The sequence below is a fragment of the Penicillium crustosum genome (assembly GCF_028827405.1).
Source record: "Penicillium crustosum strain IBT 35664 chromosome Unknown utg000001l_segment0_segment0, whole genome shotgun sequence".
Classification (NCBI taxonomy): Eukaryota; Fungi; Ascomycota; class Eurotiomycetes; order Eurotiales; family Aspergillaceae; genus Penicillium; species Penicillium crustosum.
This window is the reverse complement of record NW_026623122.1, coordinates 5,547,159-5,560,496: the sequence shown is the minus strand read 5'-3', so window position 1 is coordinate 5,560,496 and position 13,338 is coordinate 5,547,159. Positions and strand designations below refer to the sequence as shown.

Below are 13,338 nucleotides of genomic sequence, written 5' to 3'. Positions count from 1 at the left end.
GGCTACAAGACCACTAAGTATTTTGTATGAACGTGAATTTAATGCCCAATTAAAGGAGTCATTCGAACTCTATCAGATACTGATCATTTCAATTGCATAGGATGCGCCATTTGTACTCATACCTCCCATCATTTCCCATTTCCCAATCCCATATTCGCAAATATCGTACATGTTGAACCATCCCCGAAGAACCCCCAGATAGCACCCGATGATGATAACGCCGAAAAGATGAAAATAATTGCGTAAAAAGACAATCAGTACCCTACCACCAAAGCCAAGAGTGAGTGATCATTGCCAGAAGATCGAACAAGAAATTAATAGTCACTTACCATTCTGTTCGTGTCGCTTGTCTCCGCTGGTGTCATCCTTACCATCACCACCCACAGTAGAAGCGTGATTAGCGGCATCTTTGATGCCTTGCTCATCGCCACGCAGCGCCTCAAAGTAGCCTTTGATATCTTCCGCACTGACAGCCTGTCCACTCTCAGCGAAGGGCTGCAGGAACACCTTGAGTTTGTCACGCAGATGGTTGTATGCCATTGCACCCTCGATGGCACGCACCCGATCCATGTTGTTGAGCGCTGCCTCGCCGCGATCGTAGATGCTTCCCGTGCCGACACTGGCGGCACCATTAGCCTCGCCATCGTCAGACATGGGAGGCTCATATGTATCCTCTTCTTCGCGAAGCTGGGGGTGGGGAACCAGCTTAGGGAAGCACTCCACGCAGCGGCACAGTTGACCATGGAAATCTTCCAAGGCAAAAAGTGAGAACGATTCCACTGGAGTGGACTTGGGGAGCTCGGTGTGCTTGGGGGCGAATGGCTTTGTAGAAGCATCGCTTTCTTTCTTGGTAGGTTCCTCTTCCTTCACGGCCTTCGATGGCTGTTCCTCGACAGAAGCTTCTTCTTCTTTAGTTCGCTTGGTGACAGGCTCTCCTTCAATAAGCCCCTCGTCATCTGCCTTGCGCTTTTTTGATTGCTCGGTCTTCTCATGGTCCTTAGGTTCGATCTCCTTGGGCTCAGTCTCCTTAGGCTCAGTGGCTGGTACAGACAGGTCGTCAATCACATTTGAGGCCTTCTTGAGCCCACCTTCCCGGAAAACCGGCGGCAAGAACCCAGGAGTGCCCGCGTAGGGTTTGAGCCAGGAGTTAGAGTCGATACATTTGAAGCAGATCAGATGGTCGAAATCATCCTCCGCGGGAAACCCAGGTGGGAGTATATCTTCCTCGTCCTCTGCTGGAACGTCATTGGTGGCATCACCGCCGCCAAGTCCATTGGCCTTTGGGGTAGCCTTGTTCCAATCACGCGACAAGCCGATAAGACACTCCGGGTGCCACCAGTCCTCGCCACAGCCTCCGGTCTCGACGGTGCCAAGTCCCAGACACTGGTACATTGTTCCCTTTTCCGAATACGCATCGTACTGTTCACCGCACCCACAGAACTGATTGCGAAAGTTATGGTTGTATGCGTTGCCTGCTGCAGCCTTTTGGGAGTGCACGCCCTTCTTGCCGGTTGCCGGATCTTCACGCAGTGTGCAGCAAGAAGATGATGGTAAACGAGTGGTTCCGCAATCGCAAACAAAGTTGCGCTTGTTGAAGAGCTCGACTAAAGTATGCTCACCGTGGCAAGCGATCGAGCACGAGTAACAGACGGCAGCGGCAGTGTAGGATTCGTTCGAGTCGGTAGGAGGAGGATTGCAGGTGAGACATGCAAAGAGGACCTGTCGCAATGGTCCAAGATCATATGTGCAAGAGTCAAAGGCCTAAAGTCAATAGGTCAGCTGTGGAACAAGTCGCGCGCCACCTGCTTTGTCGAGACACTCACATAAGGAAGAGCCTCACGCGCATCTGCTTCTAGTTGGAGTTGGGACTCAATAAACCTTAAATGAGTTAGTATGATCGGTTTCCTAGTGTGGGGGAGAGTATTCGGGGAGTGCGTCATACTCTTTCGCGGTCTGGGAATTCTGGGAGCCCATGCTCTCACTACGGGCATCCTCAGCAAGCTGAGCAACAACCGAGTGCGTGGGGTCCATTGTTGGGGCGTTTATCTGCGTCTTTATTGTAGGATTGGCAAATAGCTCAAGGCCTAAGAGTCACGGGTGTCAAGGCAATATGTTGGATAAAGACGCGACGAGATAGAGTCGCGACATAACTTAAAGTTTCTGCCGGCAGATTCCTACGAAATCAGAGCGGTCTAGATGCGCGGAGCATCTTTCCAATATCATGTCAACTTAGACTTAGAATATCCTCTATCATTTAATAATAAATTTTAGTTTAATGTGCCATCATGATCATAGCAGAGTGAGGTCAAAGGGAAATATTTAGCAGTCGAACAATCTTATTTTTTTAAAATAATTCATGTTACTTTGCCATCCTACACCGCCTACGATAAACAATGATACCCGCCTCCTATACATAGTTACTCCGTAGTACCACATACAATCCCCTCATGGGTCTCCTCTTAAGGTCAAACAAGCACGCTAGGCATGCAGGTGGGCCCGATCCTGGCTGTTGATACCGCTCGTTCTACCAGCACTGTGATCACGATATCAACTGTCGACGTCGGCCCACTGATTGGGATCTCGAAATCACACTGCGATGGCTACAAGCGGAGAATAGAGATCGTATGAATCAAAATATGCTGCTCAAGTTTAGAGGCGACAACCGAGAATAAATTATTCGACCGTGTTTCTTTAATCGAGAGCAGATATTGTACTTGATCCGCCGGGAAGCTTTCATAGAGTACTCCACAGATACTCGACCATACATCTACTGCCATCCTAAATCAGGCAGTATTATTCGCGTATAATATGGAATATTATTATGCATTCCGGTATTTAAGTAGTTTATGGTGTTCTCCTTGGCTACAATAGGCGACTAAACAAGGTCAAAGTGGTATTTGCGGGATGCGTGATATCCGCCTCCACTCCACCGCCCCACCCCCGGGTACATACTGTATTGCAGTGGCCCTGAAGACGCATTTGATTTGAAATCCAAAGATTAACTTCTTCAAGGCTGTATATTATTGACTTTGCGGGAATATTGGCCCTTTGCATGTTCCTGTTAATTCCCGATATTGCTTGGTTTGTGAGGCTATCCCTCACCTTGGCACATTATCCCTAATCCAAGGCGCATCCTGTAGGCAACTATGACCACTTTCCTTTTGAGCCTTTCGAATTTGCTCAGATCCTATGAGAGTGCAAACATATTGGATTCTAAAAGGGGCATGTCGGATAAGAACTATAGACGACAGGGATCATCCACTGATTTCTAACCAGCTCGAATTTTGGGCTCTGGGAGCTCGATTATTCCTTTTCCCTCCCCTCCAAAGTTTTCTCATGTCTCAATTTCTTTCGAGTTCATCTATGCTTCTTGCGCATACTTTTCTCCTTTCTACTGAGAACAATTCCTTGTTGGCTTGCCAACTATTGCCGGAAAGATACCAGCCTATACGTCTGGGGCAATTGAGACTGGCAAAGAGAAGGAGAAAAGTACCCAGACAACTGATCTGATGCGCTCATGAGAGATAGGCCAAATGCACCACTTCCACCACCTCCCGATGGCGGGTTTCATGTCTGGACTAAGGTCGTTGCGGGACGCTTAGTCGTAGCCCTAACTTAAGGCTACGCTTCCAGTTTCGGTGTGTTCCAAAACTACTATGAGTCTACGCTATCACAGGCCCCCTCCGATATTTCATGGATCGGTGGCTTCCAGGTCTTCTGTCTTTTATTCATCTCGGCGCTCTAGCTCGGACGTTGATATCTTCGTCGATGCAGATGTCACTGTCCGAAAACTGCTACTCCAGGTGTCCAGCCTCTTGTCCCAGTAATATCCTAGTTTTCAGTTTTCATGCATGATCACGATACGATTCGGGTCGAGATCTTTCGTGGTATCTACAGTTTAAGCTATCCGATGCAGCTTTCATTCCTCTCCACTGTATTTCTGCCAGTGACTTACCAGGACACGCTGGAGATATGTGCTACCTTGTGCCAAAACCGATAGAAAATGATTGCCTTGACAATTCGTGCTTCTCACAAACTTTCACCTATTCATGATCGACTGGCCAAGTGGTTAAGGCGTCTGTCTTACATTTCATATGTTGGAGTTTCACAGAAGGTCGCAGGTTCGATCCCTGCGTCGATCATTGACTTTTTGCGATTTTAGTTTTTGCTGCAGGTGTAGTTTCAATTATTTTTAAATCTCGATTTCTACTGTATTTCTCCAGCATTATAAAAAGAAAGTGTGGAATACGGAGTGTGAAGAGAAACCAGGAAGGCGTTGGGTTGAAGGAAACTGTGGCCCACCTTCCTAATCGGTGCTTAATTGAAACGCGTCGCGTCCAACACGCGACTTGCTGCACAACTCAACTTTGCCGCCCCTTCTCCCTCCCTTCATTCTATCAACCACGCTACCACACATTTGGGAAAAAAAACTCCCGAAACATATACACCACTTATCCATATTCATAATTTCCTGGCGATTGCCCATTTTTTTCTTTAAAATTTCCTAGTTGAAACACCCCGCACAATGGAGTGAGTCTGCCTCCTGAATTTTCTGCGCTCAAAAGACTAATGCACTACAGTCCGCTCCGAGCCAGCGACTCGGCCGCAAACCGTGGCCGAGGGGCCAATACTCGCAAGAGAGACAGAGAGGATGAAATGTCCTCCCCGGCGCCATTGCCTCCATCCAGTCGTATGTTTGCTTCCTTGTCTGGGCTGTGTCAATGTATGACTGACAATGGTTATGTGTAGCCACCGCTTTGGGCTCATCCCCTCCCCCGATCCCCTTTGACATGGGAGATGAAGATGAGGACGAGGATAGAGGTCTCGTGCAAGACATTGATGATATTGATGAATTGGCTGAAGATGAGGATGGAATTGACCTGTTCGGCGACAACTTCGAGCGGGATTATCGCGACGCAGCGCAAGATCGCTATGAAAATGAAGCATACATCGATGACGACGAAGACCATGATGAACTTGATGCAGGAACTCGTCGGCAGCTAGATGCTCGCCTGAACCAAAGAGATCGTGAACTGGCACGTCGGCGCCGCATGCCTGCCGCCTTTTTACAAGATGATGACGATATGGAATTGGACCTCTCACGCCAACCCCGACGACGCAGGCACCATTATGACGAGGACCGTGAAGATATTGACATGGCCGACGAGGGCATGGAAGAGCTGTCATTGGAGGAACTGGCAGATGTGAAGGCAGCCAACATTACGGATTGGGTGACCCAGCCCCAGGTCCTCCGCTCCATCTACCGTGAATTCAAGGCCTTCCTGACAGAGTTCATTGACCCCACCGGTCAGTCTGTTTACGGTAACCGAATCAAGACTCTGGGTGAGGTGAACTCCGCTTCACTCGAAGTCTCCTATGCCCACCTCAGCGAGACCAAGGCAGCTCTCTCATACTTCCTCGCCAACGAGCCCACCGAAGTTCTGAAGGTATTTGATCAGGTTGCGCTCGATGTTACTCTGTTCCACTACCCCCAATATCACGATATTCACAACGAGATCCACGTCCGCATCACCGATGTGCCCATCATTTACACTCTGCGCCAGCTGCGCCAGTCGCACCTCAACTGCCTCATCCGTGTTAGTGGTGTCGTTACCCGTCGAACCGGTGTCTTCCCGCAGTTGAAGTATGTCATGTTCCTCTGTCAAAAGTGTGGTATCACCTTGGGTCCATTCCAGCAAGAAGCTAGTGCGGAGGTGAAGATCTCGTTCTGTCAGAACTGCCAGTCGCGTGGTCCCTTCACTGTCAATTCGGAAAAGACAGTCTACCGCAACTATCAGAAGTTGACTTTGCAGGAGTCCCCCGGCTCGGTTCCCGCAGGTCGTCTGCCGCGGCAGCGTGAGGTTGTTTTGCTTGCCGATCTGATCGACACTGCCAAACCTGGTGATGAGATTGAGATTACCGGCGTCTACCGCAACAGCTACAATGCCCAACTGAACAACAAAAACGGCTTCCCGGTTTTCGCCACTGTCATTGAGGCAAACCATGTAGTCAAGGCACATGACCAGCTGGCTGGTTTCAACCTGACAGAAGAGGATGAGCGCGAAATCCGTGCCCTCTCCCGTGACCCCGATATTGTGGACAAGATTATCCGCTCTATGGCTCCTAGTATTTACGGCCACCAAGACGTCAAGACTGCTATTGCGCTTTCCCTCTTTGGTGGTGTTAGCAAGCAGGCCCAGGGCAAGATGAACATTCGTGGTGATATCAACGTCCTCCTTCTTGGTGACCCCGGTACCGCCAAGTCTCAAGTCCTCAAGTTCGTTGAGAAGACCGCTCACCGTGCCGTGTTTGCCACTGGTCAGGGTGCTAGTGCCGTCGGTCTCACGGCCAGTGTCCGCCGCGATCCTCTCACTAGCGAATGGACGTTGGAGGGTGGTGCGCTTGTGTTAGCTGATCGGGGTACATGTCTTATCGATGAGTTTGACAAGATGAACGACCAAGATCGGACATCTATTCACGAAGCCATGGAACAGCAAACTATTTCCATCTCCAAGGCCGGTATTGTAACAACATTGCAGGCTCGCTGTGCTGTCGTGTCCGCCGCTAACCCCAAGGGTGGACGGTACAACAGCTCAATCCCCTTCTCGGAGAATGTCGACTTGACGGATCCTATCCTGTCTCGTTTCGATATTCTCTGTGTGGTGCGTGACCTGGTTGATCCTGCCGAGGATGAGCGCTTGGCCAATTTCGTGATCGAGTCACACCACCGTTCCAACCCGGCCCGTCCCCTCCGGAACGAAAAGGGCGACTTGGTTGATACCGATGGCCATCTCATTGACAATGAGGGTTACCGCATCAATAGAGACGGCCAGAGACTTCCTCCATCACAGGAGGAGATCGCCAAACGCGCGGCAGAGAAGCAAAGAGCTGAAGAGGAGAAGGAGGGCGAGATCCCGCAAGAGCTCCTGCGGAAGTACATTATGTATGCCCGAGAGCGTTGCCACCCCAAGCTTTATCAGATCGACCAGGACAAGGTTGCCCGTCTCTTCGCCGACATGCGCCGCGAGTCCCTTGCTACTGGAGCATACCCCATCACAGTAAGTTATCTTTCTACTTTCCATACATTGACAATTTTCTTACTCCAAATTTCCAGGTTCGTCACCTTGAAGCCATCATGCGTATCGCAGAATCTTTCTGCAAGATGCGCTTGTCGGAGTACTGCTCCTCGCTGGATATTGACCGTGCCATCGCTGTTACTGTGGATTCGTTCATTGGCAGCCAAAAGGTCAGCTGTAAGAAGGCACTCTCGCGTGCATTTGCCAAGTATGTTCTATGTTTCTTTTGAACCTTGAATCTATTACAATCTTGTACTAATACCTACCTCCCAGATATACCCTCTCCAGACCCAAACCCCAGTCCAAGCGTCGTGCGGGTATCCCCGTCTCGAACCCTCACCTGCCACGAGCTCAGTCCACCGCCCATTGAACAGCCTTCTAAAAAGGAGGGCTGGGGGTGCCCCAGTTGCATGGTTTCTTTTTTGTGTCTTATACCATCTTGTTTGCATTTTATGTGTGTGGCGTTTATGACAGGGGTTCCGTTCTTGAATTGGGCCATGATACGGTAATGAATGGAAAACCAATGAATGATATTTCGAGTTTACATATTTGAGGTCAACTTGAATTGTAATGTAGCAAGCAGGCTGCACTGTCCAGCATTAGCTCTCTGTAGTTTTCTGAAAGCACACGCCAGGTTAAACTCGCTTCTTGCCACTCTATAACAGGGCATTTTGAGTTATAATCACATCTACACATATCGATAGGCCTATCTATATATATCTGATTTGTTACAACACCCAACACTTATCTTTCCTTTTTTTTCACACATAACTTTTACATACGTACATTAGATATCCTACTTTGTAGACTAAAATAGACATCTCCGTCCACATCCGGGCACAGCCCGATCTTACGTTAAGCCCTAGGGCTGCGGGTCGGGGTGACACGCGGCAGTACAACGTAGTGATGGTCATCTTGAGATATTCCATTGGAGCTAGGGTTGAGTATATACCCTGTATATCTACATAATTTACGTCCAATCTGAACAATATAGTTACTCGGTAGTTGCTAGATAGTTCAATTGATATATATTTCTTCGGGGTATGACCTTATCTAAGATCGCATTCCAAGCCGAGGAATGTTCGATATCTATGTAGTTAGTTACATACAACGGAGTACGGAGTAACTACCGAGTACCGAGTACTTCTTCGCATACTCGATACCAGCTAAGCTGTCTGGAGAGTGTATAATATCCGAAATTCGAGATGTTATATGCAATGGAGGTATCATTTGAATTGGTCATATACAGGTACCAGGCACCAGCCATTGACCATAACCAACCTTCTATTACTCCGTAGTATCCACAGGAACTGCTGGTACTCCATTCAAAGGCCTCCTCTCTCTCTCGGCAGATTGGCTACTCTGGATCCCTCTAGAACATGTAAGAGATGTAGAGACATCGAAAGTAACCTATCTGTTCACATTCCAGAAATAGAAGATGACATCAATCTGGAATGCCAACGTCATTCCGGGTGTTCTTGGTAATCGAGGAATCTTTCCCCCTTTATGTACCTGATAAGCTGGGATGTCTCTGGATGTCGCTGGATGTTGGATGTTGGATGTTCGAATTCACTGTACATCCATAGATAACTAAAACTTAGTACGGAGTACATACGTATGTACCTTTCAACTGTCACGGATTATCAATGTGGAGTCTTAGGATTTAAATTGGCCCCTGAGGCTAGTATATTCTAACCAGTCTGGGGATTTCTTCAAAAAAAAAAAAAAGTAGACCAGGCATAACATAGGATAGACAGCAGATGTAAAACAAAAAGAGAAGAAAGAAATCGAAAGATCGACAGGGCCCATACAAAAGTCAAGTAAAAGAGAACAAGTTCTTCCCCAAGGAGACGATCACTGGGCATTTTACGTATGCTCGCCTCTCCCGTGTTCCCTCTTCCCCTTGCCCCCCTCCTTTCTTCCCTTAAGACTTCTTTTTTTTTTTCTGTTTTCTCTTTTATCTCTCTTTGTCTTTGATTTTTGTTATACCCTGATTATTGTCCTTCCACTCTGATCGTCTATATCGTTTTACCCCTGATTATCACTGTTTCAGCAAGGCCTCCTGCCACTTTCTTCCGCATTCGTGCGACACCTAACGCGGCATCTCATTGAACGCAAACGGCCTCTCCACCCACACCTTGTTTCAGAGGCGAATTATCCTTCACAATGAATGCCACTCCAGCGCTTGGTTATGCGCCTGGCATCTCGCTGGCCCCGCAAGGTACGTAACCTGAAGGACCTTCCCAAATGACTGAATCTTATGCGTTACCGCTGGGGATGGTTGGACCCCCTGATCCTTAAAATGACACCTTCCCTGGACTTTCGGGTCCAAAATCTACATCTTTTTAAGACCCGTGGCTGATTGAAAGCATCGCTACGACCAACAGAACACCAAGCTTCTCCAACAGCAGCCAGTTTTGGCTCTAATAACCCCTTCCGAAATCGCGCTCTTTCGCCCTCAGTTGCTGGATCTGTTTCATCGAATCGCCCGGAACGCCCACGCTCCACAAATCCCTTCTTAGACGACACAGAGGCTATGTCTCCGCAGTCAGCCCCTGGCATGTCAACTGGCGTCAGCATGATCTCTCCGATTGAGAAGAACGATATGTCGAGCAACACTCGAGAGCTTTTTGTAGGTTTGAGAGCATTGAACCTATGTGTTCAAATCAAGTCTAATTTCGTGACAGGAGTCCCTCTCCCTCAAGCCTGCTCCCCAGGCCAATCGTCCTCGGCCTACGGCATCTGACGCAACCCAACGTACTTCCTCGAATCGCAACAGACCTTCAAGGGAGCGTCCATCAGGACGATCGGCCGCAGTGAAAGAGGAAGACCCGCTTGACATATTCGCCGATCCCCCTACTTCGTCCCAAACCGTCAAGGACAAGGCGCTCCGTCGTCCCCGCCGGAACTCGGAGTCTTCGGTAATGGACCGAGGTTCGAAGTTGTTGGATGTTGATGATGACGAGAAGCGCCGACGCGAACGGCGTCATCGCGAGCGCGAGAGTCGCAGCAAAGACGGCAAATCGCGCTCGGGCCGCAAGGACCGACGACTTGATATCATTGATAAATTGGATGTGACGAGTATCTACGGTACTGGAAGTAAGTATCGCCCGCTTTTTTTGTTTTTTCCCTCTTTCTCGTTTACATGTCTATGATTCATATGCTAACTATACTAATAGTGTTCCACCACGATGGCCCATTTGATGCCTGCAACCCCCACCGCAATCGCCGCGGCGTGCGTACTGCGCCAATGCAAGCCTTCCCCAAAGGTTCCTCCAACATGGCTCTGGGCGGCGCAGGTCCCAACAACTCGAACATCGATCTCAATCTTTTCCATGGAAGGATGGAGGAAGGCCACAACGACTTCTCCACCGCTGGTCGCCGCAATGCTGAGACGGGCGTTATGGATCCCACTGCCCGGGTGGACCCGATTCATGGACCACAGAGTATGGGACTGGGAACCAGCACCTTCCTCGATGGAGCTCCAGCTAGTCGATCTGCCATGGCACGCCGTCAGAGCGAGAATGAAAGCAGTCTGGCACCGAATGGTGGCCTTGCACGAAAGAAGAGTTTGGCTCAGCGACTACGTGGACGGGGAGCTGGGCCTGGCCGCATGGCTTCTCCAACAGACAACTTCCCTCCGGTTGCACCACAGGTGAGCTCCAGTCATTCTGGATCCGCCCGGGCCAACGAAAGAAACCCCTACTTCCAAGAAGAAGAATATGAGGAAGAGTGGGACAAGAAGGGATCGAGTATCGAAGCTCGTCTTGAAGGCGGCCGAGTTCGATCGTCTAGTAGTCCCAAGCAAATGGAGCGCAAGATCACCAACGACCGACCTTACGAAGAGTCGAGGCTTAACCCTAGTGCTGGTGGTGGGTTCTTGAACCGGATGAAGAGTCTGCGCAAACCCAAGCCGGAGAGACGGACCAGTGACTGAGTGACCTAACAATCACACGTTGAGCCTGTCCTGGAAATATATCGATGTAGCAAGCGGGCCTTTCTCACTCGGGTGCACCTCCGGGATGTGTCAATCTCATGATTCCCTCTCCATTTCACCATCTAACTCCTCAATGAGGAGGGGTGATTCCACACGTTAATACCCAGCATCGAGCACCGAACACATGGTGCTCAACATGGCGTTCATATATTTCGGAATAGAATGCTTCAAAACGCTTCTAATTCCACACCGCCATGAAACACAAGGCCCTGATCTTAACACCTTCAGATCATGGCTATGATTCGGAGTTTTTCACGGTTTATTCTCTTCTTGTATCTCAATTTCAGCCTTGCTTTCAGAAATATGTATTTTTCCCGATCGTTGTTCCCCATATCAGTATCTTTGAATAGGATATGATAATTGAACTTATTGGTTCCAACATGGTTTCATCCCTTATCTATCTGGAGTACTATATAGCCATGTATATCTTAGACTTGGCATTTAGTGACCATGCTACGATTTCATGACACCCAGTCATGTGTAATATCATCACACTACCGGTGGATAAGCACTGTAGAGCCTATGGCTTAGATTGGGGAATCGATGACCATACTCTTATTGTTGGATTTCGTACGTTTCATAGCAATGAAACATGTAAATGTGGGGTTTTTTGAACGCACTGACCGTTAAGCCAAGTATCGTGCATATGTATAAGTTTCGTCCAACATAAGTTTTGCCCTCGGTCCCCTCCACCCTCCATTTGAAGAGACTTGTTCTCTATGGATGGCATCTCAAATAAAACGTCGTTACTAGCCCTGTATCTAAAGTCCACGGATTATTTGGGCTAGTGATGGAAACTAATGGTGCTTATACTCTAGCTGTGACTTCATATATATCATGATGTTGTAGACTAGTAAGGATTCTCAGGATATTTTTAAAGTAACATTTGCCACGAGAACCTGTGTATCATGTCCAGGTCTATCTCATGGCCAAGTTCTCTACTCCTCCTAGATCGCAGCCATATATCATCACCATGGGCCAATTCTCGTCGAGACTACTCAATGTATATACTGTATACACTGTATGCACCCCGTCCGAGAAACACCCCAAGAAATGGGACTCTTTGCTGCATAACCTGCCTGACACGCAGAGGGGCGGGGAACACATGATAGTGGCCATGTCTCGCGAGGAGACAGATTTGTGTTGCCGCCAGGCTCAAGAAATGTTGGAAAGAAACGGTATCTTGATGCGCTCCTGTGGTTCCATGCGTTAAGATAGTGAGGCTTGTCTGTTGGTTTGTTGTGCATATAGTTTGTGTATTGAACCTATTGGTATATGTAGGCTTACAAGTTGGCTTCTATAGATAGAGTAATACTCAAGCCTTAGTACGTGTTGGCTTGGAGACAAGAATATACCTCAAACAATGGAGAGGCGCTTTGTGACTTCTTTGGAGATAAATATAAAGAGAAATAAGAATAGAACAAGAGACAAAGGGTATTTAAGAGTGAACGTTCGCCGTGTAAATCTTTCTCGATATTATCACCAATTTTACTGATCATCGGGCTCTCTATCTCTCCTTCTACAAGAGAAACCCTTGAGGCCAACTTTACACCATGAACAATACCAGCAATACCACAGAGAACATCACCGACACCATGGTGAACGTCACTTTGACTGAGCCCCAAAGACACAAAGTCTACATTGTCAAATACAACTTCGATTCCTCCCCTCCAGAAGGCGACTCCGCAATCTTTGTTAAAACCAACGAAGACCTCGGCCATATTCACTTCATTGCCTCCAACGGTGCCGGAACCCACCCATACTACGATCGTGCGACCATCATGGCTCATGAAGCCAAGGAAACAGGAGAAAGCCTCATGCTAATAGGAACTACCCTTACTGAGAACTATCCTCGTAGTTGGGATGAGGCGCTGTGCGTAGTCACGGAGAATCAGCAGTATACGACAACTTCCTTGACTTTGTCTGGCTCCACACAAGCTGGGATGAGGCGGTTGAAGGTCTCTTGCTGGACTCAAGAGTGTGCTAGGCCTATGTTGGAGAAGGCTGGGCTTTTGGAGAAGATAATTGAACATTGAAGTGGCTGTCGGGATTGAGAAGGTGGGCAGAAGGGTATCATTAAAAGTTATATGAAAGGTTATATATAGGGAGATTTTTTTTACTGCTTTTATATACATCTAAAAAGACATAGATGAATCAAGGGTAGAGGAGATGAGTGCTAAGTTAGTCTGGTAGAAATATCTACTTCTATACTTCGGACGTTTGTGTACCTTTTAACCAGAGTGGACGTTATCGCTCCCCGTAGAA

The 13,338-nt window shown here is 48.3% G+C and overlaps 5 protein-coding genes across 5 annotated transcripts; 4 read left to right on the top strand and 1 right to left on the bottom strand.

Moving 5' to 3' along the window:
- Positions 1–231: 231 nt before the first annotated feature.
- N7487_002093 (putative metaphase-anaphase transition protein (Mlo2)) lies at positions 232–2,031 on the bottom strand (the record flags this gene model as incomplete). The annotated part of the gene is made up of 4 exons (XM_056869840.1): positions 232–262; positions 330–1,761; positions 1,824–1,878; positions 1,943–2,031. 4 exons carry the CDS (start codon positions 2,029–2,031, stop codon positions 255–257), a joined length of 1,584 nt encoding a protein of 527 aa, XP_056734624.1. The 3' UTR covers positions 232–254.
- A 2,442-nt stretch (positions 2,032–4,473) lies between these two features.
- N7487_002092 (MCM DNA helicase complex subunit MCM2) lies at positions 4,474–7,446 on the top strand (the record flags this gene model as incomplete). Its single annotated transcript, XM_056869839.1, has 5 exons — positions 4,474–4,530; positions 4,581–4,690; positions 4,750–7,058; positions 7,115–7,284; positions 7,350–7,446. The coding sequence occupies exons 1-5, from the start codon at positions 4,526–4,528 to the stop codon at positions 7,444–7,446; spliced, it is 2,691 nt and encodes an 896-aa protein (XP_056734623.1). The 5' UTR covers positions 4,474–4,525.
- A 1,796-nt stretch (positions 7,447–9,242) lies between these two features.
- Positions 9,243–11,013, top strand: N7487_002091 (Pal1 family protein; the record flags this gene model as incomplete). The annotated part of the gene is made up of 4 exons (XM_056869838.1): positions 9,243–9,297; positions 9,464–9,708; positions 9,764–10,175; positions 10,256–11,013. The coding sequence occupies 4 exons, from the start codon at positions 9,243–9,245 to the stop codon at positions 11,011–11,013; spliced, it is 1,470 nt and encodes a 489-aa protein (XP_056734622.1).
- A 1,033-nt stretch (positions 11,014–12,046) lies between these two features.
- Positions 12,047–12,286, top strand: N7487_002090 (uncharacterized protein; the record flags this gene model as incomplete). Its single annotated transcript, XM_056869837.1, has 1 exon — positions 12,047–12,286. The coding sequence occupies one exon, from the start codon at positions 12,047–12,049 to the stop codon at positions 12,284–12,286; it is 240 nt and encodes a 79-aa protein (XP_056734621.1).
- A 340-nt stretch (positions 12,287–12,626) lies between these two features.
- Positions 12,627–13,109, top strand: N7487_002089 (uncharacterized protein; the record flags this gene model as incomplete). Its single annotated transcript, XM_056869836.1, has 1 exon — positions 12,627–13,109. One exon carries the CDS (start codon positions 12,627–12,629, stop codon positions 13,107–13,109), a length of 483 nt encoding a protein of 160 aa, XP_056734620.1.
- Positions 13,110–13,338: the final 229 nt, after the last annotated feature.